The sequence below is a fragment of the Podarcis vaucheri genome, assembly GCF_965113315.1.
Source record: "Podarcis vaucheri genome assembly, chromosome: 14".
Classification (NCBI taxonomy): domain Eukaryota; kingdom Metazoa; phylum Chordata; class Lepidosauria; order Squamata; family Lacertidae; genus Podarcis; species Podarcis vaucheri.
The window spans coordinates 6,319,358-6,342,863 of NC_138752.1; the positions used below are offsets into that span (position 1 = coordinate 6,319,358).

The 23,506-nt window shown below is 45.9% G+C and overlaps 1 protein-coding gene across 1 annotated transcript in view; it reads right to left on the bottom strand.

Moving 5' to 3' along the window:
* Positions 1 to 2,850: 2,850 nt before the first annotated feature.
* Positions 2,851 to 23,506, bottom strand: part of LIPC (lipase C, hepatic type) — a 54,527-nt gene continuing 33,871 nt past the window's right edge. Inside the window, exons 2-9 of the mRNA XM_082198621.1 lie at positions 20,548 to 20,723; positions 18,310 to 18,489; positions 15,133 to 15,250; positions 12,834 to 13,067; positions 11,307 to 11,549; positions 6,167 to 6,287; positions 4,462 to 4,680; positions 2,851 to 3,275 (exon numbers count right to left, since the gene is read on the bottom strand). Coding sequence (XP_082054747.1) covers positions 3,176 to 3,275; positions 4,462 to 4,680; positions 6,167 to 6,287; positions 11,307 to 11,549; positions 12,834 to 13,067; positions 15,133 to 15,250; positions 18,310 to 18,489; positions 20,548 to 20,723 — 1,391 coding nt within the window. The 3' untranslated portion in view covers positions 2,851 to 3,175. The remainder of the gene's footprint in view (positions 3,276 to 4,461; positions 4,681 to 6,166; positions 6,288 to 11,306; positions 11,550 to 12,833; positions 13,068 to 15,132; positions 15,251 to 18,309; positions 18,490 to 20,547; positions 20,724 to 23,506) is intronic.

Sequence of the window (23,506 nt, forward strand, 5' to 3'; positions counted from 1 at the left end):
TATTGACCCCTTCATTTTATATGGCAAACAGATATTGGAGTTGTAATTTCAGATATGACACATAGGGTAACAATCTCAAAGGCCAAGAGAAACAGTCAAAAATACTACTTGGAGCACCTAAAGTAGCACTTAAAAAAGGTAAAGGACCTCTGACAGTTAATTCCAGTCGCAGACGACTCTGGGGTTGCGGCGCTCATCTCACTTTACAGGCCGAGGGAGCCGGCATTTGTCCACAGACAGTTTTTCCAGGTCATGTGGCTAGCATGACTAAGCCGCTTCTGGCGCAACGGAACACCAAAACCAGAGCAGCGCACGGAAACGCCGTTCACCTTCCCGCCGGAGCGGTATCCTATTTATCTACTTGCACTTTTTGGCATGTTTTTGAACTGTTAGATTGGCAGGAGCTGGGACCGAGCAACGCGCGCTCACCTCGTCGTGGGGTTTCGAACTGCCAACCTTCTGATCGGCAAGCCCTAGGCCATAGCACCACCTGCGTCCCTTTAAAGTAGCACTTTGGATGCAACTAAGTTTACTGTGCACGTTTCTGTTTAAGGTGGCTGAGTAATAGGCATGCTTGCATGTTTTCCCTCATCTCCAAGCACTGTCTTTCTGGTGGACTTCTTTTGTGGAAAACACTCCCTATTATGTGGGAAACAAAGGATTGTATCCCAGGAAGTTCTGGTCAAAGTAGACCCAATCAGAGCAAACAGCATTCAGTCAGAGCAAACAGCAATTCAGGTTTTTTCCACAGATTTTGTCTGAGAAAGGAGTGGGGTGAGGGGGAAACCGCTCGAACCCATGCTCTATAGGCATGGGACAAGTGTGGATGGGCCCCTAGTGGCAAAAGAATGACAGCCCATCCCTGCTGCTTCAGTCACCTGCACTAAGCGTCATAACTTGGTGTAGGACAACTGCTTTGCCTTCCGTCACTGGTTCAATCTTTAGTATCTCTGGTTAAAAGGTGATGAGTCCTGGATCCCTACACAGAAACATACTGCTCAGCTGTAGCGCCTTTTCCAAGTTGTGAAAATCCTTAAACAAAAGTCTTAAACACACATTTACCTGAAAGTCTGCAGAGCATGTATATGTTTAGGATTCTAGCGCTGGACCCAGGCATACAGTAGTTGTGGCTAACCTGCCCCGTTAATTTCGGGAAGTATGGCTAAGTCAGATCAAACCCACAGTTTGCAGAACTTGATTTTCTGGTTCACATAGTTTAAAAGCAAGGTTTCAACAAGTATAGCCAATGTGTTCAGACCAGTGTTTCATTTGGGGACCATAACAAATTTGAAAATGGCTTCAGATAACCATGCTAGCCAGGGCTGGCCCTGCTACAACGCAGATACTGCAGGGAGGAGAGCAGTCAAAGCTGCAAGTGTCATGCCCTGCCCAGCGCCGCCTAAGCAAGCCTGTTGCTGTCAGATGCAGTGGAGAGTTCTGTCCCATCAATGGTGTTTGGCTTTTGTACGTGGAATGGGGAGGCTGCTATCTCTGTTGCCTCAGAGAACAAGACGTCTTGGGCTGGCCTTTATACTAGCCACGTGCTCATGGGGTTGCAATTATCACTTTAGCTGAAGCTTCCATAGCCTTGCAGAAGACTGCCCTTAGCTCGTAATGTTGATGGGATTGAGAAGGTGGTTTGTTCTACTGCAGATGCTGGTCAAAGTGGGAATATATGTTCATGCCATACTAAACATGCACCCAAACATGTGATTCCAATGAATGCTTGCTTTTAATTTAGCTGGTATGAAATTTAACCTTGATCTTGTGCTCATAAAGTGTGTTAGAATTATAGGCTATAATTCCAAAACACATTATGGGCACAAAATCAAGACTTCATTTTCACACCAGTGTTAAGCTTGAGCCATAAGCCTTAATTTTACTAATGCTTGTATGGCTAACAGGACTGGCTTTCCCTCTTAAGGGAAGCAAATGGGCAGTATTTTCCCTGCAGAGCTGTCTAGCTGGGCTTGACCCATTTGGCATGAGGCAGGAGGCAGCAGCAAGATGGAGAGGAAGGGGTGTGTGTGCATGTGGCCTGCTTGCTGCCCTTGGGTGGAGTGGAAGTTGCTCTCCTATGGCCAGTGTTGGTAGAAGATTCAGCTACCAATCCAGTCAGATAATGCCCTTCGCTGGAAGCACTGAACAGTCTTGGACCAGCCCTCCTAGATATAGCAAAGGGAATCCAAATTCCGAAGGTGCCTTCTACCATTTCATTGAGACCTACGGGTATAGGGCGGTATATAAATTCAATAAATAATAATAATTGTTGAAGGGGTGTTATATGAGTGCAAGAGGGGTTATACAAGTGTACTTTCAAAATCACCAGCTATGCAAGTCTTCTCTACAGTACGGTGGTACCTCCGGTTACGAACTTAATCCGTTCCAGAGGTCCGTTCGTAACTGGAAACCGCTTGAAACCTGAGGTGCACTTTCGCTAATGGCGCCTCCTGCTGCTGCCGCGCCACCTGAGCGCAACTTCCGCGCGCATCCCGGGGCAAAGTTTGTAACAAGGGGCATTTACAAATGTGGAGCACGTAACCTGAAGCATTTGTAAGGGGGACGGTATGTAACATGAGGTACCACTGTAATGCTTTTGTATAGTGCCCCAGCATTTCAATGAAGTTTCCACAGGACACAAATGTACCCCCTGGACTGTATATTATCATGACATGGTCATAGCTTTATGAACTAAGTCAGCTTTCACCAAACTGGCCCCCTGCAGATGTTTTGAATTCCAAATCCTATCAGCCCCAGCCAGCACAGGAGGGCACTGGGCTGGCAAATTTTGCTCATTTTGAGATCTCGACGTGCTGTTTAAATTTCCTAACCAGATTGGACCAGAAAACCTTTTGTGTAAAATGGTATGTCCCTTTATTGAGTGAGTTGATAATGAAAAATCCATGCTGTCTAACCATCTATAAAATATGCATATTCTGGCCTACTTAACAGCTGATTTAGTTGCTTTCACACTTTAGTCAACATTCGGGATAAATGTAAACAATTGAAGTTTGGGATCCAGCAGGGTTTTCTATGACCCCGCCCTGCCCTGCCCAGCCAAGATATATACATAAAAATTATAGATGCTAAGAAATAAAAACCCAAAGAAAAGGTACAGCTTGAAAGTGATTGAAGAGCAGTGCCAGTTTTTCCAGGTTCTTGCTTATTTGTATCTTCACCTGAGCCGCTGGGAGCTTACTTCACATCTAACAAACATTTTCTCCTGGCCTGGATAGAGGTGTAAATCGTCAAGGCTTTGAGAACAGAATGTCATTCTATGCAGAAGATTGGGGGGGGGGAGAGAAGAGAAGAGAGAGAAACAAAATATTACTTGTTTATTTAATTGTAATAGTCATATCTCCAAGAGGACACGTAGTGTTTAAAAAGTGCACTCTAAAAATGGCATCATAAAATACTAGACTGGAAGCTCAAAGACCAATGACAGCCGTCAGTTCATCACAGCAGGGCACAGGGATGATTAGCAAGGGAAGCCAATCATCCTAACAGCTGCAACAGCCTTTAGAACAAAAGCAGTTTCATTGCCTGGCGCAGCACTGCAAGGCTGATGATCAGGTGGACGTCCTTCGGCAAGGAAGTCCACATAGAGAAGATGTCTTAAACTAGGTCATGTTATTGGTCACTTCTGCCATAGCTCTGTGATAGAACATATGCTTTGCATGTAGAAGGTCCTGGGATCCTGCTCTGCTTTGCTAGATGGACAGACCCTAGGCAGCCATAGCCAGGGAGTAGGCAGTGCTGAAGACGAGGGGACAGTGGCCAGAGGCACCGTATGAGGCAGTTTCCTGTATCCTACTATTATCAGTCTACTCTGGCAGCAACTTTCCAAGGCCTCAGATGAAAAAGACTTCTTTCCCCTGTGATCTGCTCCTTTTTAGAACTGGAAATGCTTTCTAAGTCTGACCTTCCTGCCCGAAAAACACAGCCACTTAACTATGGGGGTCTTCTCTTTTGTGTGGGACTGTCTATATTGTCAAATTGGAACACACATGTTCTGTGATGTGATGCAAGATTCAGGGTCTTAATAATCTGTGGTGTTTTTTGGGGGGGGGGGGCAAAATCCATCCTAGTGCAAATGCAGACATTGCTATTGGGCCAAAGAGGAAGGGCAGCTTGTCCCTTGGAGCAAGGATGAGAGACATGAAGTTCTCCAGCTAGCATGCCCAGTGTTTAAAGGTGATGGGAGATGTTGTCCGGCAATGACTGGAGCCCCACAAGTGCCCTAGCCCTGCTCCAGACATCAGTTGCAGAAGGCAAGCAGTACTGGAATTGGCTGTGGTCATCCTCGAATGCAGCCTTTGCCTTCTGGTGCCCCTAGCTCTCATCAGCCCCAGCCAGCAAAGATGTTGATTGGAGTCATATAGATGGCACCAGTTTGGCTCAAATGGCCCAAACTCCAACAGGGCTATAAGCAGTCACCCCTCTTTGTCCCATGACACTTACTTCTGTTGAGTTTCGCCTGCCTTGACTCGTATCGTCTCCATGATGAGTCCCAGTCGGCGGTCGCCCTTTCCCCATGGGATGATTGTTTGAACAGTGTTCCAGATGTTTTCCCAAATTGCAATCCCTTCCCACTTCAACTTGATCATCATCAGCTCACCAATATCAATTTCCAGAGGCACAAGAAAAGTGTATGTTTTATTCCCTGTAATGCCTTCGACTCTTAAGGGAGAGTTGGAGAGGGAGAAAGCAAAAATCCAAGCATCATACAAGGCACAGACCCATTGAAATCAATGGACAAGTAATTCACCCAAAATGCATGTGTGACGCCAATGTACCTTTCACACATTCGTTTATCCTTGGGTCTCTTTCCCACCAAATTATGCTTGCTATACAGTGGTGCCCCGCAAGACGAATGCCTCACAAGACGGAAAACCCGCTAGACGAAAGGGTTTTCCGTTTTTGAGCTGCTTCGCAAGATGAATTTCCCTATGGGCTTGCTTTGCAAGACGAAAACGTCTTGCAAATGTTCCGATTTTTTTTCGCTCCCCCCTTTTTCTAAGCCGCTAAGCCGCTAATAGCCTTTTAGCCGCTAATCTGCTAAGCCTTTAATAGCCGCTAAACCACTAATAGCGCTAATCCGCTAATCCGCTAATAGGGTTGCTTTGCAAGACGAAAAAACCGCTAGACGAAGAGACTCGCGGAATGGATTAATTTCGTCTTGCGAGGCACCACTGTATATCAAATGAACTTCACTGATACACCACTTCAATACATAACATAATATAAACAAAATCAATTCACAGAGTCAATACAAAATAGTATCAGTAAGTCATTAACTATCCAGCCAACCCCCTCCCCCAAAATGGAGACCATGTGAGGAATATGTGTTACAAAGGATAGCGAACACGGTGGTCAGTTTGGATGTCCAGGAGCTCATTGTGATTACCCTTAAAGCTGTGCTCCCAATGAGAGACCAAAAATGCAGGTAGCTCTGTTGATCCATATTATCTTCCTATATACATAAAAATGTAAGGCTGTTGTCAGCAGCCAGGCAGATAAGCAAGGAAGTGGGGTGCGTGGGTACCAGCCTAGATAAGGTGCTTAATGTGGGGGAGGTGAGACGTGCAGCAATCCAGCAGGAAGCGAGTGCTGGCAAAAAGCATCAGCTGACAGGCGGGCAACTGGAGCTGCCTGCTTTTCTTGGTTTCCTTTTCCAGTGCACTTTTAAAGCTCCCAACTGTAGTGGCAGCAGTGTCTCTACCTGCCCCACACGTCGTCAGGTGTGAGATGGGTTTGGTTTAGGATTAATGTCCTTGTGGGCCAAATTTGAATCCTTGGCTGGCCAGAGGTGGCCTGTGGGGTGAAGGCTCCCCACCCCTATTCTACACAAAAATATTTGTTACTGCCCACGCTCCTCTCTGAGCTGATACACACACATTGGTTTCAAAGATAGATTCTATACCCGGCACAGTAAAGGAGCACACTCGGCGTTAATTTGGCTTATAATTCAGCATTTAATTTGGCTAATTAAACAATCTATGGCCTTTTAAACTGTAGGGTAGGTTGTTATTGTTATTGTTTGTTACAATGTTATATATTTTTGCATTTTTATATTGCAACTGTCCTGTGATCCTTGGATGAAGGCGGTATAGAAATTTAATAAAAAATAATTAAAACAACAGCAACAATATTATCCAGTACTCACAAAGTGATGGAGAGGTTTTCAACGTTGTCTTTGCTGCCTGTCAGTGAGATTGTGAATGTTGGATCTATTTGCCTCTCTTTGAATTCGTTGATGAAACGGAACTTGAACTGATAGTGATGAACTGTGGAAAGGAGGAAACCACTGGCTGAAAATATGCACCTGCCTTTACAGGTACTCTCTGGCTGTCTTCTTTCTCCCTACTCCAGGGGCCAACCTGGTCTAGGGGAGCTGCAAGGCCATTTCCCCAAAACCACCTCTCAGTCAGATGGGGGAGGGCAGGGTTTAATTCTGCTGGTGCTGCTTCACCAGTGAGTTTCCTGTGGGGAATGTGCTGACAATGCAGACACCCCTCCGACCAACTTTGACCAGTGGGTAGGACTGCCGAACTATCAGTTGCCTGATGTCCATCATGATGTCAGATGCTTAGCAGCTGGGGCTGGGGCCACCCGCCTGTCATAGTCTGCCTATGGTGTGGGAGGAGATAAAATCTGGCCTGCTGGGCCACAAAGATTGCCCACCCCTGTCCCATTGCAAATGCAACATGGTGTTTGAATCCTTAGCTCAAAATTCAGATCCATAAAATGGTATAAAATGAAATGCAGTGGTTCTCCCATAAAATAATTCAGTTTGTTTGCTTCATCTAATGCAACTTTCCACAACGTGTTGCCCTTCAGATGTTGTAAGACTATAGATTATGCCATCAATCATCCTAAAGGGTCATCCTTTAAGGGTCAAAATGGCAGGGCACCTGCTTAGGAGCAACAGCCCAGCAGGGCGCCCATTCATGACCCCTCCATGTACTGGTTCCTCCTCACCACTGTTGCAACTGGCTGGCTGCCTTGCGTCACACTCTGGCACACAAGCCACCACCATGTTGGCCTTCAATGGCACTGGCTGGTTTGAAGACACAGGCAGTAACAAAGATGGGGCAGAGGAGCAACTGCAGTAGCCGGCAACAATGGTAGCAAGTGGGTAAACTCACTGAGAAAAGGGGGACATTCAGAATGTCTTTCCCAAAGACCCCCCTCCCCAAAAAGAAACCCGGAAGCCAGCATTGACCGTGATGCTCTTGTTTCCAGGGCAAGGGGAACGCCTCATTGGATTCAGCCTTGAATCCCTGATTGCTTTAATCATTTGCAAAATGCATCCATGTTCTGGCGTGTGGTTTTGTTGTTCCTATCTGGCATTCTCACATGATCGCTGCAGCGTTTTGAGGAAAGTCATACCAGATCATTTGACAGGCCCCGGAATAATAGCTGCACTGTTGTTCTCCGTTGCCTACGATGAAAGGCTGCTCTTGTTCCATGCCTTGACCTTTCGGATAACTTGACATTCTCAAAATGTCTTATTTCAATGGCGGCAGCCCCAGCCCCAGCAAGCAGATCTCAGGGGTGGATGCCGAGTGGGGGAAGAGCAGGGCTGGGCCTCAGGGGAGGGAGGGTCTCGCTTCCGCCACTCCCTCCCCGGCCAGGTCTGAGCTGTGAGTCATGAAGTCACACTGCATTCGAATGTCACATCTTTCGTTCATTAGTTCAGGAAACCTTTGGCAACTTGCTAACTTTTAACTCCAGGGGATAATAATTTTGACCCACCTCACATGGATGATGCAAGGATGACCAAGATCATTTCTCCTTTACATCTGCAGGTGAGGCAGCGGAAGTGCTGGACCAGTGTCTTGCCTGGGTAATGGATTGGATGAGAGCCAACAAACTGAAGCTCAATCAGATAAAACCGAGGCACTGTTAGTGGGTGGTTCCCAAGACCAGATGGCTGGGAGGTCGCCTGCTCTTGATGGGGTTACACTTCCTCTGAAGGAGCAGGCTCATAGCTTGGGGGTCCTCCTGGATCCTTTGCTGCCGCTCAAGGCTCAGGCTGCCCCAGTAGCTCAGAGTAACTTCCATCAGCTTCGGGTGGTGGCCCAGCTACGCCCCTATCTGGACAGGGATAGCCTAACAACTGTTGCCTGTGCTCTGGTAACTTCAATGTTAGATTACCGCAATGTGTTATACGTAGGGCTGCCTCTGAAGATGGTTCAGAAACTTCAGCTGGTGCAGAATTCAACAGCCAGGTTGCTCACTGGTGCACTGGGAGTATTGCACTGATCCTGGTTCAACTGCTCTGGCTACCAATTAGTTTCTGGGCCCAATTCAAAGTGCTGGTTTTGACCTATAAAGCCTTAAAATGGCTCAGGACTGCAATACTTCAAGGACCGCCTCTTTCCATATGAACCTACCTGGACCCTGAGATTATCTTCAGAGGCCCTTCTTCATGTGCCACCTCTTCAAGAGGTCCGGAGGGTGGCAACACGAGAATCGGCCTTCTCTGCAGTGGCTCCCTGCTGTGGAATGCTCTCCTTAGGGAAGTTCGCTGGGTGTCTTCATTATACACCTTTAGCCGCCAGGCAAAAATGTTCCTTTTTAACCAGGCCTTTTGGTTGATCCAATTTACATAATATGCCCTTTTAAAATGTGTTTTTCGGGGGGATATAGGTTGTTGTTTTTATTTTTATTAGGTGTTTTGTGGTTTTATATCATGATTTTATATCTTCGATTTTGTGGTTTTATATTTTGAGACCCCTGGGTATAGGGTGGTATATAAATTCAAATGATGGTGATGTTTAGGAGCACTTGGAACAGTCTGAAATGCCATGTACAGTGGTACCTCGGGTTAAGAACTTAATTCATTCTGGAGGTCTGCTCTTAACCTGAAACTGTTCTTAACCTGAAGCACCACTTTAGCTAATGGGGCCTCCTGCTGCCACCGCGCTGCTACTGTGAGATTTCTGTTCTTATCCTGAAGCAAAGTTCTTAACCCGAGGTAATACTTCTGGGTTAGCGGAGTCTGTAACCTGAAGCGTATGTAACCTGAAGTGTATGTAACCCAAGGTACCACTGTAAATGCAAACTAGCATGATTGATTAGAACCAGAAATTATTTCTGCTGCCATTGTTGCAAGCCCAGGAATGTCCACCTCGCTCATGCTCCTCTCTGACCTTTCAGATCTGTGGATTGAGCATTGCTTTGTGTCTCCTCCTTTGCTCAGTTCAGCCCAGCTCGGCCCTGACACCAGGCAGAAGGGACTTTTCAGTGGAAGTACTTCTTCATGCAGTGCAGAGTTAAAAGTGTGGAGCTCACTCCCATGGGAAACATCAATGGCCACCAACTTGGATGGCTTTAAAGTAGACAAATTTATGGTTATTGATGGCTACTAGCCATGATGGTTATGCTTTGCCTCCAGTCAGAGGAGGCAATTGCTTTTGAACGCCAGTAGCTGGAAACCACAGGAGGGGGGAGTGACTCCTGCGCTCAGGTCTTGCTTACTGGTTTCCCACAAACATCTGGGTGGCCACTGTGAGGAGAAGATGATGGACTAGATGGGATACTGGCCTGATCCACCAGGCTCTCCTTATCTTCAGCAGGGGCACAGCAATGGCGGAAGCTGCTCTTTTGGGTGAAAACGCAAGCCTGGCTGCTGAGCGTCTTCTGTAGCAAAGTCAAGCCTTTCATAGTTCAGAATTTAGAATTACCGTTTGGGACGGGTTGACTCCACTCCGTCTCTTTAGTACGAGGTTGTTATTGAAAATAATGTTCATTGGCAATTAGCAGTCTGTTTTTCAAAAAAGTAATTTAAATACTTACCTGCTTTTATTGTGGATTGGACAACTATATGTTGTTGTCCCCCTTTACAAGTACTTTGAGTAAAATGTTGGATAGAATTTATCTAATAACCAACAATGTTATTGAAGAAAAAACTCACGTCACTAGTAGGCTGTGTTCTGTTTGGGAGTCACAGAGTTTTGTAAGCCTCAGTTTGGAAGGCAGTTGAGCAGTTAGAGGCAGGAGGGCAGGAGGGGGGGCAGGGAATACACCCTACCCCCCACCCATGGGAGAGACAATAAGTGTGGGATTGGTTTTAATGGGTAGGAGAGGATATATTAATTGCAATTTATCTCCCCAGGCACCCACATGTGTGGGTTGAACAGAGTTTCAAAATCCCATCTTTGACAGCAAAATTAAAAGCATAGGAATTCGGCTATAAAGCCTTCTTTTGGACAGGTCCAAGCTATGAAGCAAGCTGGCTCTCCCTTCCTTATTCCACTTAACTAAGAACCAGGCAGCAACTTGTAAAGCAAGTTTAAAAACTTACTTACTTTATAATGATGTGTTGGTTCACAGCAACAGTAGCAGTAAAAACTATTCAGGCAAAATCTTTATATTTACAGTATAATCAGCCTCAGGCATCTGCTTGAAGCTGGAGCAAACAGAGGCATGTCTGCATCCATGGCTAGTCAAAGGGAGAGAGAAAGGAACAGGGAGCACTGTATGTTCCTTCCTGTCCAGGAGAGGAGGGGAAATGACGTCACCCAGAGCCCTCTCAGCCAACTGTATTTCTATGGCCCACCTATCATCAATACAGCTCTGTGGTCTTATCCCCTTCTCATACTAACTAGCAAGGATATGCATTTGTTAGCTTTTGCTGCTAATCTCCCACAGTAAGCCACAATCTCACCTTGAAAATGCCCAAACTCTCCAGCTGCCTATTTGCACTTTAAAAACAATGCCAGTGTGAGTGACTGTTTGCGGACAAATTCCAAATAAAATCTGGAGTGCCATTGAAGGAGGAGGTCATTTGTGGCCCTCTCTGGGCAAATACACTGGCATGGCCTGGTGTTGTTGTTTTTTTGTGTGGTGAAATTCATCAGAACCACTGAGTAATGGAAGCCTGCAGATCTGACAATCCTCCCTGCGTTTTTCTCAACCTGTCCCCACCCCTGCCCCTTCCCATACTGAGATAGCACACCTGGCAAATCTGTCTCCAGCCAGAGGCCCAGGAAGGGGTGGTTCTTCATATCAGGGCTGCCAAACTCAGGTTCCACCCTCACCATGGGTGTAGCCGGGGGTTGGGGGGTTGGGGAGGGGCAGCTGCTCCCCCTAAATCAATAAAAACACAAAGCTAGCTAACTGAGGTTCTGCCCCCACAACAAAAGCCCCCCCCCCCAATCCTGGCTACACCTATGATGCTCACTCAGAGACACACCTAAACCCATATGTTGTGTAAGCACAGATAGACGTTGGCTGCCTTGGCTTCCCAGGAGACATGGCGGCAATCTCTTGCTCCCTCCTCATCTGCTCACACCAACCTTTGAAAGGCATCTGGGCTCGCGTCTTCAGGAAGAGCCGCCAGCTGCCAGGGACCCTCTCCTTCCGAATATGGTAGCCCAGGATGTTGCACCTCTTTGCCCTGCAGCTGAGGCACCGGCCCTTGTCAAAGGTCTGCATGTCTTTGCACCAGTAGCCCTTGATATGCTGGTTGTTGTGCCACAGGGAGTCGATGAAGAGGTGGACGGACCTTTCGTGCGCACACTTCACGGTCTGAGCCAGACCTGCACAAAAACAGGGCAGCAGGACCAAGCGCTTCCGCGATCTCTTGTTCACAGGGAATGGAAAGAGCTCCCAACCTGGTCTCTTCTCCCCCAGCACTCTGCTGCCATGTCCCTCTTCTGACAAGCCCCCTCCTACCAGCACCAATCTGAAGGACAGAGCCAGCTATCTACATCCCAGGGATGAATTCAAGAATAAACCACCCGCTGCTACTCTTGAATCATTCCGTCAGAAGAACCAGGAGACAGACTGCAAGGAAGATGAAGACAGGACTTGATTTCAGCAATCTTTTATGATATGGCGTCCTGTGGGAAGCCAAAATTTGGCATTCCCAAATGAATCCTCTCAATTATGGATTGTCTCAAATTTGCACCCCCTCAGGGAACCACCTGCACCACCCTAAATCTGGCACTGATGAAGAGGAAGGGCTACTTGAGGAACTTCAGAACTTTTGCCTGCAGGGAGACCATCCCTGAGACCCCATCTGCTTGGGAAGGGCAGCAGCAAGGCAGAGGCCCTCTCATGCCAAGCAACAGGGGCAGCAGCCAGAAGTGCAGTCCTCTCTTTGCATCTTGGGAAATGCCGGGCTCTAATGGCAGAGGCAGAAAAATCCAGGAAGATGGGGGGCAGCTGGTTGGCAGGCTGTGTTCTGTTTGTGGGCCATAAGGCATACAAGACTGAGTGAGGGGAACAGCAGGAGAGAAGGCAATAGGAATTGGGGACAGGAGTGCTACTGGGACATTGCCACTATGGGGATCCTTAAGCTCTTTCAGCTGATGCTTAGAAGCACTAAGGACAACCCATCCTGTTCTCTTGCTTGGGCCTCCCCAAGCACATACGCCTACAAACTTTGGAATTCAATCCATTTCACTCAGGGGGGGGGGCTCTGTTCGCACATTTTGCATGAAGGGGGCTCTGTTCCTCAACAGCTTCAGCGACATTAAAACTGTCAGCCTTTAAGGGGCCACTCATTGTTGGTTTTACTGCACCAGACTATAACAATCATCTCCTTCAAAGCTGTGGAAATATCATATGCACAGATCCTGTGGGAGAAGATTTTGCCTAAAGGTGTGTATGGGATGCAACAGTATATTATGGGGGTGAGGAGGAGGAGTGCTGAAAGTGTGGGATGGCAGGCACACTTGTGGGCCTCACCCTGCAGAGCCCCAACATTACCACACCTCCTTCTCTCTTCCTGGTTGGCCTCTGTGAGAACAGGATGCTGAGGGAGATGTGCCATTAACTCGATCCAGCCGGGCGCTTCTTACATTTGTTATGTTCCTTACCTGTAATTCCATACTGCACGATGTGATTATAGACATGCATGATGTGGCATCCAGGCTGAAAAGTCCCTCCATTGGGGTAGAAGTCAAAGTGAGCAACAGGCTGCTTGATGCCAACGCTGAGGCCCATTTGCTGCTGGGTGAAGGTGTGGATGGCATCGACAAAGTCTGCATCATCTGGGGATAAGCGGTCTGTTGGGGACATGCCTTCAAAGAGAGGGCCAGCCGGGTCAAGCCCTGTAGGAAATGCAAACCAGGGCTTGTGATGAGGGCACCATCTCCAGACTGTGCCTTTACATGATGTAAAGTTCAATGCCTCCAAGAGGGGGAGGGTAGGGGGAATGGAGGTGGTGGGTCATAGCTCAGTGATACAGTGTGTGCTTTGCCTGCAGAAATCACACCACATTTTTGTAATTGCAAGTTGTTATAAACTGTTTTGAACATTGTGCTTTAATGTTGTAGCATGCCCTGGAATCTTGGGGTGAAAGGCAGGCAATAAATAATAATTATTCTAATGATAACACTTAGGGAACAGGGCAAAGGTGGTGTGGGATTCTGCAAAGTTTCAGTAAAAGTGTGGGGAGGAGAGCAATGTTAGCCCTTGATTTCTCCGAGGTGGAAAATCTCAAATGGCTCCATCTTTCCAAGCCTCAGCCTGGAAATGATGTTCATGGGAGCTGAGCAAAAGTTCCTCTGCTGAAGACCCTCCTCGAGTTTTGCTTCTGTCTCACCTTTAGAACAAAGCACCACCACTTCTGGCCTGGGAGCAGCGCTGGCTCTTGGCTTACCAAAATCAAACAGGTGGAGCAGGGACAGGGGAGTAACCAGACCGCCCCCTACTTTTGCTCTGTCTTTTCCATCCCCTCAACCTTTCATTGTTGCTCCTCCTCATGTTTTTGGAAGGCGTCTCTTTGACACAGAAAACACACAGCAGCCTATTGTGTAACTGGGTTCAAAGAAGGGGGTAGGTAGCAATGCAAGATGTGGAGATAGGTTGCTATGAATGAAGCTATTCAAGGCAGCTTTCCTTTTGCAAGAGGTCTCCTTTGCACTGATTCCTCCTAAGCAGGAATGCTGCACTGTTCTAGACATCCTGGAAGCATTTGGAATATGATGATTTAATTGCAGAAATGGTGGGGCCTGCGTCACAGTCTATGACTGGAAGCCTGTTGGGCTTGGACCCTTTTTACACACCAGGCCCAAGATAGAACCCAGCACTTTTTCATCTTTGATGCAAGCACTGTTTGCATGTGGCTTACTCACTTGAAGGCCCCTATTTCTCAGTCCCATGAAATCTACGGGAATTATGCCAGACCCTACAATGAGCGTCATGAGAGCTCTCATTAATGTGACCACACACAATAGGAGCAACTTCAACAAATGCACATCAGAAGGCAAGGCAACCATTGTTCTGGGCACAATTAGTTCTAAGCGCTGAGGTTTTCTTGCAGCTGCCAAATATGAGCAAATACTACAGAGATGCTTTCTAGAAAGATTATCCTGCTCAGCCCAGGACCAACACCACAGCCACTGAAGAGTGAGGTTATCACCCCTCTGCTATTGTCCATTGCTGCAGTGTCCTTTCTTTTGGCAGTGCAGAATTAACTGGGGACAGCAAAAACTGAAAAGTTTTTAGCGGGGGCAACTAGAATAAGATCTGTCATTTGATTATTGATCTAAATGTATTTTATATACAGTGGTTAAGTTTTTACCTTTATTTTCTGTACATTGTATCTTATTTTATTGCTATGGCTGGTGGCTGACGCAAATAAAGATTATTCTGATTCTGATTCACAGGCACTGTTGAATCAAGCAAAATGATTTTTGTTCCCAAACATGTAAACTATCCCTTAAAATAGGAAGCGTATGGCAGAAAACCTAATTAATATTATTAGCTGATAATTGATTTTGCATATAGGTGTGTAGAAATTATCCTACTGTATAAAAGTAAACTATATTCATTACTCACTTTTTCTACTGAGCGGGGTACAGGGATGTCCCCTCGCCCCATCCCCAGAAGAGAATGCAGCCTGGAAAAAGTTATCCACCTCGGTTTTGACTGAGGGGTTTAAGACAGGAAGCTGCCCTATATGGAGTCAGACCACTGGTCTATCTAGCTCAACTGGGTCTACACGGACTGGCAGCAGCCCGCCAGGATTCTGGGCAGGGTTCTCTCACAGCCCTGCCTGGAGATGCTGTCAGGGATGGTACCCAGGGCCTTCTGCACACAAAGCAGCTGTTCTACTGCTGAGCTCCCATGGCCCTTCCCCCAAGGGATGCTTTGCGGGATTTTTCTTCTTACCTGTAATTCTGCCAATCTTCCTTGCACCCCTAATGTAGCTGCCGGCAAAGCCAGAGACGTGAGCGCCAAGGCTGTACCCAATCAGGTGAGCATTGCCTCTGGAGAACTGGACAGATTCCTGGAAGATACCCGGCAGCCATGTAAGTGCAGGCAAAGTGTGGGGCATGCACTGTTGTTGCAGGCTCAGCCTGGGGCTGGCGCAAGACATTTGGGTGCCCGAGATGGAAATCCAACTGACCTCAGTCCCTCCCACTAATGAGCATGAGGCACAACTTGGTGGGAAGTTCTCTTGTGCGAGCCCCATTGGAACAGTACAGTTGTGCTCTTGCATTGCTCCCATTTATTTCAGTGGGGTTTGCCCAGGAGAACCTCCCAGTTGGATTCTAAAATCTCAGCTGTTCCTCCAAGGCTATTTGATCCTCACAATGGCCCTAGAAGGTAGGCGTGAGTGACTGGCTCAGGGTCACACAGGGTGCTTCATGGCTGAGTGGGGATGATGACGATGGTTAATTGCACTTAGAATCATAGAATTGGAAGGGATCATGAGGGTCATCTTGTCCACTGCAGGAATCTTTTGACCACTGCTCAAAACCATGACCCTGAGTTTAAGAGTCTCCTGCTCTACTGACTGAGATAGTTGCATTTACTTTTTCACAATATGACTTATAATATGCAACTTGCAATATGATTTGAACCTGGGTCTCCCCAGTCTACGTGTGACACTCATTCAGCCTTCCCAACCTGCTGTCCTCCAGATGTTGCTGATTTACCCATTGGTCCTGCTGCCTGTGGCTGATGGAACTTGCTGGACTTCAACGCCAGGTGGAGAGCTCCAAGTTGGGCAAGTCTGCTCCAGTCAGCATGTCAAACTGGATTGTACCCTGTGGCCCGAATCCATCAGGCTCCCTTGCAGGCGGAATGTTGCCCCAACTCCCCCAATTTACCTTATCATGCACCCACTCTGGTCTAGGAAGCTGTTCCTACGGTTTTGGGACCACATTCAGAATTAATTTGAACTTGTGAGATTCAGAGAGAGGCTGCACTCAAGAAAAGCCCTGCTTGATCAGTCTGCTGGGCCACGTAGTCTAGCATCTCACATCCCACTGTGGCCAGAGCCGCCTGGGAAACCCACAAATGGAGTTTGAAGTCAGACACACACACACACACACACACACACACACACACACACACTCCAGCTCTTACTCTCAAACAGCTGATTTTCAGAGCCAGACAGTGTCTTTAAGTAGAGTCTTGATTTAGCTCTCATGCCTTATAGCTCCTGGTGGACGAGGAATATAACTTGTCCTTCTTAAAAGCTCTATAAGCTAGTGGTCATCACCATCACCACATCATGTGTCAGTTAATTCCACAAGTTAGCAGCGCATCATCTGCTGCCTGCTTAATCCCACGCTGCAGGAAAGAAATCACAGGGAGTTGCTTGTTTTACTTTTCGAATAATGCAGGAACTCTGTTCGTTATTACCATGGCAGAAAAACTGTGTTTAAAAATGTATTTCTTTAGACCCAGATATGCAGAATGTTGATATGTTTTTAAATCTGTTTTTAGTTTATGGTTGACTTTAATTATTTTGTTAAATGTTTTAAATAGTTGTTTTTTGTCACTTATTATTTTATTAGTTTATTCTTTTTGTAAACTGCTTTGAGTTGGGTTTGTTTTGTTTACAATCAAGTGGTATATAAATTTTATGAAACTAATGAGAAACAAATAAATGATAAATAAAAGGGATTGCTTTGCAGATGTGAAAATTGTCATGCTTGTTCATTTCACCCTTTGCTTCAAGCAATGCTCTACCTTCCCCTGAGACACTGGCACATTGCAAATGCCGCATCCTTGTCTGAAATGTAAGACGCCTCAACTGCACCTGACTTGACAGAATGACAGGCTATAGAGAGCGGATATGAATACAAGCCTGTGGGGTCAAAATTGGCCCGGGGCACTCCACTCTCCCTAATCAACACTGAATACACTTTACGTCCTTGTTTAAATTCTGCCACCACAATGGAGAGAATCACTCCTCCTTCTAGGCTAATGCTTTCTTTGCAGTAACTTCAGAAGACCGTATGGTTGCAGCTGGTGATTAGTAGGAAAACCCTAGTGCAAGCTTTGAGGCCTCATCCACACTTCTGCTTGTCCTGTGCTTAAGAAACCTGAATCCAAACTATTTTCCATTTGCCCCACTGCTTTCACTAGGGAAACCCACTTTTTACCATGGAATTGGAGCAAATGTGAATCCATAGAAAACCTGGTTGCTCCAATTCTGTGGTAAATAGGGGGTTTTCCCAGAGGAAGTTGGTGGGACAAGCAGGAGCGTGGATGAGCCCTGAGAAGAGAGCCTTCCTCCAACCCTGCCCTGATGGTACAGCTCACTGCATGTAGAAAACTAGCACAGCCAAGAGAGGACTGAAGTAGGAGCCAGCGTGGTGTAGTGGTTAAGAGCGGTGGAGTCGTAATCTGGGGAACCGGGTTCGCTTCCTCACTCCTCCACATGCAGCTGCTGGGTGACCTTGGGCTAGTCACACTTCTCTGAAGTCTCTCAGCCCCACTCACCTCACAGAGTGTTTGTTGTGGGGGAGGAAGGGAAAAGGAGATTGTTAGCTGCTCTGAGACTCCTTAAGGGGAGTGAAAGGTGGGATATCAAGTCCAAACGCTTCTTCTTCTTCTTCTTTCTCCCTGTCATGCTCATTTTTTTCTCAGGCAGAGACTTTGAAAAATGGCATTGCCCATCTGCTGCCTCAAGGTGGTAGAGTCTACACCAGGCTTCCTCAACCTCGGCCCTCCAGATGTTTTTGGCCTACAACTCCCATGATCCCTAGCTAGCAGGACCAGTGGTCAGGGATGATGGGAATTGTAGTCTCAAAACATCTGGAGGGCTGAGGTTGAGGAAGCCTGGTCTATACCATCACATCAGGACTTTACCACCTCCTGCGTAGACCAGACCAACAAAGGCAGTAGCAGCAAGGCAGAGGATCTGTTGCCAGTGGTCTGCTCTGCAGGGTTGGTGCTGGGACAGTGGTCCCTCACCTCTACACCAGCCCATAGCTATAAGTGGCCGGCACAAGACACATTTACAAATTTTAAGTTGGAGGAGCTGGGGGTGGTAGGGAAGAGGCATTAAACACACACTTCATACTGTCTCCTCTCTCTGAGTATGCTTACCTCCAGCCATTCCAGGAATCGAGCGATTTCTTGGCCAACATCTCGGGTGTTCTGCACTGCAATGGGGTAGTGCGCATGTGCAAGGGCCAGCCAATCAGTGATGATCACGTTTGTTTGTGTCAGCTGGGATTTCAGGGCTTCGGCCAGTTTCCAAATCCAGCCTTCTAGCCTTCCATCCACCTGCAGTCATGGGAGAAAACCAAGTCTGTAAAATTCATGATGCTCTGTCATGAAGTAGTGAGCTTGTGAGCAAGTACCACTGGGTGGAGCCCCTCAAGCAGGTGGTAACAATTAGTCCCCAAAGTTGGAGCATGTGATGGGATTGGCTGGTTGCCAGAATTCCCCAGCCCCTATAAATCTCTGAGTTAACCTGCCGGAGGAGAGGAGAACACGCCATGTATTAGACTTGCTGGTTGATGTTCTGTAGCTGGTGCCAGAGAAGAAACCAATAAAGCCCAATAACTCGTTTGGTGCCTGCATGTGACTGATTAGTAGCTTGGAGGGAGGACTTGGGAAAGAGACCCCCTCCTTGATAAGCCCAAGCAAGGGCAGGGCCTGGAGAATTGCTCACAGCCAGCTGACAGCCAGGCCAACAACTCCTTGCAAACCCCAACGGTGTGCCTTGGGTGATTGCTTCCTAATGGCCAAAGACAGCCTGTCACATCCTTGATTTGGGGCTCCAGTTTTGTCCATCTGCTGTAGCATGAACAATTCCCAGGACAGAAATTTTATATTTTTGACATCTGTATGGTGACATGCTCATATTTACTCTCACACACCCTTATTTCAGTGGAAAGGAGTATAGTTCTGCATGTGAAACCAACTGAAAGTAATAGCATGTTGTTGTTTTTAAAAGATGTATGGTTAAGACCATGACTAAATAGATTCTCCTCATCCTTTTGGGGTGAGTGAATATAATATATTGTTATAGGCTTGAAGGGGTGGCCTGGGACCCTAGAAATTAATAAATGGTAGGATTTCGATTATTTGGAGTATTGAAAGGAAGACTGCAGGCCGGTGGAAAGATACAGGCTAAGCTACCTTTCCAAGCCAGGGCCTCACCTGGGATAGAGGTGTTAACATGACAAAAGGTGCTGATGGCCCATCCAAAAGGAAACCTGGGCCTGGGCATAAAGAAGGTTGCTAGGTTAATTGGGTATGAAGTGACAGGAAATGACAGTTTTTAGCAAGGTGTGCTGGGAAGAAGAACAAAGGGAGAGATCCATCTTGGGCAGGTTGGCTGAAGGCTGGCTGGGAGAGATGCCTTGCACTCCAGTGCTGCACTACTGTGGGGAACAAGTCCCTCTTGGAATGGCCATGCTGTAAGTTCTGGAATTCCTCCAAGCAGACTGAAGGTGTAAATATGTGAATAAATAATATTTCTTAAAACTATGACAGTCTCCGCTACATCTTCAATTTTCCAAAGATGTTCTTCCCAATGTTTAGTCAGAATCTCATTTCTTGTAATTTGAATCCAGTGGTTTGGGTCCTGCCCCCTTGGAGCAGCATAAAGAAAGCTTTCTCCATCTTCCATGTGTCAGCCCTTCAGATATTTGAAGATGACTATTACATCTCCTCTCAGCCTTCTGCTCTCCAGGCTAAACATACCCGTGTCTGCAAATGGTCTGGAGTCATTCAAAACACTTGCATTAGGCATCCTTGGTGTAGCAAGAGGTTGAGGTTGAGCAAAAGGAGGTGGCAGAGGTGTAGCGTGGGCAGGGTGAGGGGGCCAGTGCCGCAGACACACTTTTTCCAGGGTGCTTTTTGCTCCCCACGCTGCCCTTTCCAGCCCCATGCTGGTTTGTGAGTCTGATCCCACATTCCAGCCTTGCAAAGCAACGTGGTAAAATCCTGAAATGGGAGAAGGGGCTGTGCCAGTGCAGGGTAGGTTTGAATGCCCCTTTGTTACGCCCCTCCCTCTCACCCCCCAACAACCTCTCTCCATGTAGAAAATTAGCAGAGCAGAGTGAGGAGGGAACCTTTCTCCCAGCTATGCTTGTCTTTTCTGGTAGGGAGTTTGAAAAATGGCAATGCCCACCTGCCGCCTCTAGATGGTACAGCCCATAACATTGTGTCAGGACTCTACCACCTCCTCCACAGATCAGGCCAATGAACAACCTTTGAGAAAAAATGAAGTGGGGGGATTCTGTATGAGGCCAGATTTATCTAGATATCAAAGTTCAGCTGAGCAACATCCCTGCATAAGAAAGAAAGAAAAGGTGCTGTGAAGTTCATTACCGACCATCCGTGGACTATCATCACCAAAGGAAGAGAGGCATTGAAACGGCATTTTTCAAGAGTATCGAACTGGTTAAATTCGATCAGGCAGCCTTCTTCAATGGTATTTGAGTAGAGCAGGAACTTTGTTTCGGAGCGGGAATGACTGGTCCTTCGGATTGGCTGCAGTTGTGGCCCTGTAAAGAGATGTTTCAGAAATTTTGGGGGGTTTTCCCCCATAAAGTTTATACACCACTTGATTGTAAACAAAAAACTCAAAGCTCAAAGTGGTTTACAAAAAAGATAAAACAATAAACAAGGTAAAGAAAAATAATAATGAAAGACTTTCAAATAGTATGATACATTGGGCAAAATATATTGGTCATAATATTCAGTTAGAAGATTGGGGAAAATTATGGAAGGCTGGAATAAACTTTACACCATGCAGTTTACTTAAAGAGAATGTAATGAAAATGATGTATAGATGGTATATAACACAAGTGAAATTAGCAAAAATGTATAAAACAAATAATCAATGTTGGCAATGTAAAGAAAAAGATGGTACTTTTTATCATATGTGGTGGGAATGTAAGGAAGTGAAGGCATTCAGGGAAATGATATATAATGAATTTTTAAAAATGTTGAAATATACATTTGACAAAAAAACAGAAGCCTTCCTATTTGGAATTGTAGGTAGAGAAATACACAGGCAGGATAAGACATTATTTTTTTATGCTATAACTGCAGTGAGAATATTATTAGCCCAACGATGGAAGCAAGAAGAGATACCATTGAAAGAAGAGTAGTGACATTAACTGTCCATTGTGGCCATTTTGCCACAATTCAAATATGGGGGAGAAATTTGGTTTTGTGTGCATTTTAATGTGAACACCCACCCCCTGCCACACTTCCCGAAAAAACCAAATGGTGCTCTGCCAAGTGGCAGCTACCCTGCAGAATTTGCCGTGCAATTATCCAACCAAAGAATGTGTATCTTAAAGGGAAGCATGCATAAAAGAGTACATGTATTTGGGAACATAAAAAGGCATTGCCTTCCGGGAATTTGTAGAAATATTTATGGTAGGCAAAATTGCATATAAAACGTGTCTATCAGCATAAATGTACCCAAAAATGCTAACTTAAAAATGAATTGGAAGCTGATACAAAAATGTGGTGAACTGAAGATTGGAAACTCAAATTCATAGTTTCATCGATCTGTAGTCTCAGAACCAGATTCAACCGTCTAATTCATTTGCTGGAGCTTGAACTGGTTTTCCTGAACTATTTACTTCATCCCTGTTAATTTCTACAGCATTAATGTGACTTGCATCCTGATATAACTTTAACAAGACTTTATCTGCCACCAAGCACCACAACACTAACTAATCACATTAAGCAAAAAGGCAAGCTGTGAGCAGTAAATGTCAGAACAAAGCCATTCTTTTCATCACTTTAATTAAAAAAGAAATTCTTAGCTAGGATTACACTTATTAATGTTAAGTATCACTTATTCAAGGAGAACCACTTTCACCCAGCAACCTCTTGCTGGTGCAGGCTCTCCATACCCACAGAGAACCAGCCCCACACCTGCAAAAGCTCTCTTTCCCTCTCTCAGCTCCAAAGCCTTCCAACCTCACATTTCAGAGGAAGGTCTGAACACACAAGAGTTCCACGTGTCCATCAGAGCACAGGTGAAGAGCAGGCCTTTCCTGCGACTTTCCTCTATTCTTTTCTGTTGGGAGACTCCAGATTCTGAAGAAGGAACCTGTAAAGCAGGGCTGGGGAAGTTGAGGGGTGGGCTGCCTGGAATGGACTCCAACTCCCACCTTCACTTACTGCTGGCCGTGCAGGCTGAGTCTGGAAGGACTCAGAATCTAAAGTTATAATATATTAAGATAAAGGATTAAGATAAAAACAAAGAGGGAAAGGATTTGCTGAATTAACTAACTGAACTGGAATACAAAAAAGTGAGGTGTGAGGAGGTCAGGGAAACAAGTAAATGAAAGACAAGATATGGAAAGATTGATTTGTTTTTAATTGTTTTTATTTTTCTGTATTTTGTATTTTCTCTTTTCTTTTTTTCTTTTTCTTATTTTTGTAACCTTTTCTGAAACTTTAATAAATATCATTTTAAAAAAAAGAGTCTGGAAGGACTCCACAGGTGAGTGTGGGTGACTTTCAGAAAGACTGGGCCGTGGCTAATTCAGCTGCTAGAAATATGTTAAAATAAATAAATAATTGTCTAGTAGCATCTTAGAGACCAACTAAGTTTGTTCTAGGTATGCACACTTCTTCAGATACACTGAAACAGAAGTCACCAGACCCTTATATATATAGTGGGAGGGTGGGATGGGGTTTTTCTCAGGAGGGTAGTAGGAGATGGGTGATTGACTCAATGGGTATGGTAAACCTGTTGATGAATGTTAAAGACTGCAATTACCGGTAGTACTACAGGAAAAAGCAAGGGATAGTATGGAGATTATTAGCATATGTAATGAGACAGGAATCCAATATCTCTATTAAGACCAGGTCTCTCCATAGTTTTCAGTTTAGTGATAAGTTGTAATTTATCAACTTCTCTTTCAAGTCTAAATAAAAAAATTTCTTCCAGTAGCACCTTAAAGACCAACTAAGTTAGTTCTTGGTATGAGCTTTCGTGTGCATGCACACTTCTTCAGATACACAAGTCTGTTTCGAGTCTGTTTCTGAAATTCTTTTGTAATAAGACAGCTGCTTTGAATGTCCTGGGAGATTGAAGTGTTCTCCTACTGGCTTTCCTGTCTTGTGATTCCTGATGTCAGATTTATGTCCATTTATCCTTTGGCGTAGGGTTTGGCCTGTTTGTCCAATATAGAGAGCTGAAGGGCATTGCTGGCATTTGATGGCACGCACAATATTAGAATGTCAGCCGCTAGAGTTTTGGAGTTCCCTCTCTGATTTCTACAGAAGATGCTGGTAGTCATCACGAGACTTTGTTTTC